We start from the raw sequence: 4,597 nt of genomic DNA on the forward strand, positions 1-4,597 counted from the left end.
CTACATCTATATGTAGGTTTACTTTAGAGGCAAGTTCCAACTTTAAAATCTTTGTTTGCGAAAGTGACAGAGATTGAGATGGTCAAGCAGGGCAGGCCTGTGTGTTTGGAGGACACAACATATATAGTGGAAGGGGAATGGGAATGTCAGAGGATTTACATGTGCTTGACTGTGAGCACAAGTCACTAAAGCCACTAACGGACTGACAGTGTTCATTTCATTCCTTCTTGCACGAAGACATTGGTTCTGAGGCTTCATGCAATTGCACCTATGGACGCCATGAGCTAGACTACCTGGGCACCATTTCACAATTGACCTAAACTGTACCTGTTTACAACTGCACCTAGATTAAAACACAAGTTGACTATCTACATGTGTTTAATTTTAATTTTAATTTTTTTTTGTGTCTCGTTAAAAGCCATTGAAAAGAGCACAAAATCTCATCATTCTGTACTTAAAACATACAGAATCTGTTAAAGATACACAATATTTCATGTGAATTTAAAGCTAAAATAACGTTGTTTTTTTTATTATCCCAAAGGAATACAGTGATGGAAATAAATTATGTGATCGTTAGTTTAAGTTATTTTGCAATATTTTTCTGACACTATTTTTCTGACATTGGTTTTACCAATCTTTAAACTTGTTTTTATTTTTACAGAGTATCTCTGCATACAAGATACCCTTTGCTTTAAATTTAAAACAGATACATTAAAATATCTATAGTTAATTTAAAGCAAATACAGAAATACAACAAAAGTGGGGTACAAAACAACCTTGATGCAAACTTAAAACCACAGATAAAGAAAAGAACAGACTAGCCCACAAAAATATCATATTTCCAAACCTTTTGCTAAGAATAAAACAATCAAACTGCACAAAGCTTTAAATCCTTTCAAAGTTTCTTTTTATTTCATCAGCAAATTATGTTAATTAAAGCTCATGCTAAGAAAAGTTTCCAACTGAGTTCAAGAAAATGGAGAAAACCTCCATTAATCTTATAATCAACCATACAAAGAAGATGGAAAAGCAATAGAGACTGCACTGATGCATGCTCAGGCATCCAGGTAAGTAAATCCCAAAAGGCTGAATCTGTTGATCTGGACGTAACGTTTTCAATGGGAGAAACATTCTCCTTCAGTCACTTGGATGAGTGAGGAAACATTTCACCCACTGAAAACGTTACGTCCAGATCAACAGATTCAACCTTTTGGAATCTAGAATGCAAATGATGGTTGATAAATAGCTATGTATGCAATGTGACCACTGGCTAAGTTAGGCCAATTCATAGCCAGTGGCCTCAAGGAACTTTATATTGCATGGTAAAGACCCTGCAATATAAAAGAAACCCCCAACAATCTAATGATCCCTTCTGAGCAAGCACTTGGCGACAGCGGGAAGGAAAAACTCCCTTTTAACAGGAAGAAACCTTCGGAAGAACCAGACTCAGGAAGGGGCAGCCATCTTCCACGACTGGTTGGGGCATAGATGGTACAAAACATGGACATAGCTTGTTCGTTGGAAACTTGAAGCCAATACAGAAGAACCTTAAGTGTACATTCAGTCTGAAGTCTACCAGATGGCAACAGCTAGCCTGATGCAAACCTATAGAAATCTATAGGAAAACAGCTTTCTTTCTTGATCCACTCCTCCTTAGCACATCTGGTTTTTGAAGACTGGAGTTGGACACCCCTGTTCTATATTGTCTATGGGGCTTGAGGGGAAAGAGTTGTAGTGGTGTATATACATGGGAAGTCGAAAGATGGGAGTGGGGAAGAAATGCTCAGTTCCCCTTACTTACTGCAAACTACCTTTCAGAAATGGGGATAGATGTAGTCAGAAAATGCAAAAAACAAGGCAGCACCTTGGAGCCATCTTGTCCATCCCCCATGATCCTCCACGTCTCTGGGTTGAAACGTCTGCTCTTGTTGAGTTTCCATGTGAGATGAACTTTCTGTAGGGATGTCCTTGTTTTTCTCCTCCAGGTCTGTAGTTTCGCTTGTTTTAATCCTCTCTTCCTTTTCAGTTGACTCATTGGATTCAGGTGTGAGCTCAAAACTACTTTGATGGGGTTCACCTTTATCAAGCTCTTGCATTTCTTTTTGCAGAGCCTGTTCATTTTGTCTCATTTCCTTCTGACAATCAGCCAACTTTTTGGTAAGCTCCTGGACTTCCTGTTCCAGAGCGTTGTTTTGTTCCTTTATTCTGTTACTCTCTTCTTCAAAGGATTTGAGTCCTTGCAAAACAGATTTGAGCTCCTTAACTTCTTCCTGAATAGCAATGTTTTTTGCTTCAATTTCTTGTTTCAGGTCTTGGTTTTGATTGTTCAGAGACTCGTTTTCCTGTTTTGATTCCTCATACAGTTCCTTAAAATCTTTGAAATTTTCCAGGCTTGCGTTTGCCTCATGGATGTCATTTTGAAGAGCCTGGATTTGCTGTCTCATTTTATCTTCTTCATTTTGAAAAGTCTGTTTCAAGTCAAACATGCTCTGTATTATAGCATCATTGTCTAATCTGTATGCCTGGTTGTCTGTTTGGAGATCTTCAACTTTTTCCTGCAATGCCAGCTTCTCCATTTCATACTCTTCACGGTTACGGTGCATTCTTTCTTCCAGAGCCTGTTCATTTTGTCTCACTTCCTTCTGACAATCAGCCAACTTTTTGGTAAGCTCCTGGACTTCCTGTTCCAGAGCGTTGTTTTGTTCCTTTATTCTGTTACTCTCTTCTTCAAAGGATTTGAGTCCTTGCAAAACAGATTGAGCTCCTTAACTTCTTCCTGAATAGCAATGTTTTTTGCTTCAATTTCTTGTTTCAGGTCTTGGTTTTGATTGTTCAGAGACTCGTTTTCCTGTTTTGATTCCTCATACAGTTCCTTAAAATCTTTGAAATTTTCCAGGCTTGCGTTTGCCTCATGGATGTCATTTTGAAGAGCCTGGATTTGCTGTCTCATTTTATCTTCTTCATTTTGAAAAGTCTGTTTCAAGTCAAACATGCTCTGTATTATAGCATCATTGTCTAATCTGTATGCCTGGTTGTCTGTTTGGAGATCTTCAACTTTTTCCTGCAATGCCAGCTTCTCCATTTCATACTCTTCACGGTTACGGTGCATTCTTTCTTCCAGAGCCTGTTCATTTTGTCTCATTTCCTTCTGACAATCAGCCAACTTTTTGGTAAGCTCCTGGACTTCCTGTTCCAGAGCGTTGTTTTGTTCCTTTATTCTGTTACTCTCTTCTTCAAAGGATTTGAGTCCTTGCAAAACAGATTCGAGCTCCTTAACTTCTTCCTGAATAGCAATGTTTTTTGCTTCAATTTCTTGTTTCAGGTCTTGGTTTTGATTGTTCAGAGACTCGTTTTCCTGTTTTGATTCCTCATACAGTTCCTTAAAATCTTTGAAATTTTCCAGGCTTGCGTTTGTCTCATGGATGTCAGTTTGGAGAGCCTGGATTTGCCGTCTCATTTTATCTTCTTCATTTTGAAAAGTCTGTTTCAGGTCACACATGCTCTGTATTATAGCATCATTTTCTGACCTGAGTGCCTGGTTGTCCGTTTGGAGATCTTTAACTTTTTCCTGCAATGCCAGCTTCTCCATTTCATACTCTTCGTGTTTACAAGGCATTTTTAAGTTGTTTTTAAGTTGCTCCAGAGCACTTTTACTTTTCCATTCTTGATCATTTTGTTCATAAGCACTCTCCTTTGCTTGAACTTGTTGTCTCAAACCTTGATTTTCACACTGCAAATTGGCAACACAATTGTTCAGCTCTGAATTCTCCAAGCAAAGCTTCTCATTTTGTAGTTGTAGTTCCCTTTTTTTCTTGTTTTTAGAAAACCCATATTCTTTGAGAAGCAGTTCAATGGTTTTTCGGAGGTTTTCGTTCTCATCTTTGAATTCCCTCACTTGCTGGCGAAGGTTTTCATTCTCTTCCATCACATCACTGGAAATGGAGGGGAACTCAGACATTTTTGTAATTTAACTAAAGTTAAAATCTACTGCTACTTACAACAGTGCTAACTGTGTTCCTTGTTCACTTCAAAAAAGTGTCTCAAATTACAAGCGTATAAGCTGTTTGCCTCTTCAGTGAGGTTGTAACTGAATGGACACAGGGTTTGGGTTACTTATATAGATTTCAGATCAAAGGAATTCTAATAGAATGTGATGAGTCATGCTGATGTCATAAGAAACATGTGATGTCACAATGAACATGTCAGATGAAATGATGGAAAAAATAACAATAGCATTGTCTGGTAAATTGATTAATGATTCCATGATCTTTGAACCTGTAATGGACTTTATTAAAAAATTTAACAAGTGAATTAAATGTTTTTAGATAAATTTGTATTTTAATGAAAATTTGCTGAGCTCTTTTGTGCAGGATTGTGATGTGTGCATTGTGCCACATTTAAATCTGGCACAATGTAGACTTTACTTTAAAAATAAAGTAAAACAATTTATGATAAAGTTAAAAAAGTTCTTTATTGGCCTTTCACTGCTCTAATTTCTGAAAGACAGAAATTAGAAATTTGTATCAGCAGTGTCATCCTCTGAATGCTTCATCACACTGTGAGTTATGTTTTTATCCTTCAAGACTGAGCTGATGGA

General features: G+C 37.5%; 1 protein-coding gene across 1 annotated transcript; it reads right to left on the reverse strand.

Annotated features, from left to right (window-relative positions):
* Positions 1–1,159: 1,159 nt before the first annotated feature.
* Positions 1,160–4,098, reverse strand: LOC121815921 (myosin-J heavy chain-like). Its single transcript, XM_042228959.1, is given in 2 exon segments — positions 1,160–2,729; positions 2,732–4,098. Coding segments are annotated over 2 exon segments (2,142 nt in total). The 5' UTR covers positions 3,959–4,098; the 3' UTR covers positions 1,160–1,814.
* Between the last annotated feature and the right edge of the window lie 499 nt (positions 4,099–4,597).

The sequence above is a fragment of the Haplochromis burtoni genome, unplaced genomic scaffold (assembly GCF_018398535.1).
Source record: "Haplochromis burtoni strain Fernald_Lab_line unplaced genomic scaffold, NCSU_Asbu1 Contig_371, whole genome shotgun sequence".
Lineage (NCBI taxonomy): Eukaryota > Metazoa > Chordata > Actinopteri > Cichliformes > Cichlidae > Haplochromis > Haplochromis burtoni.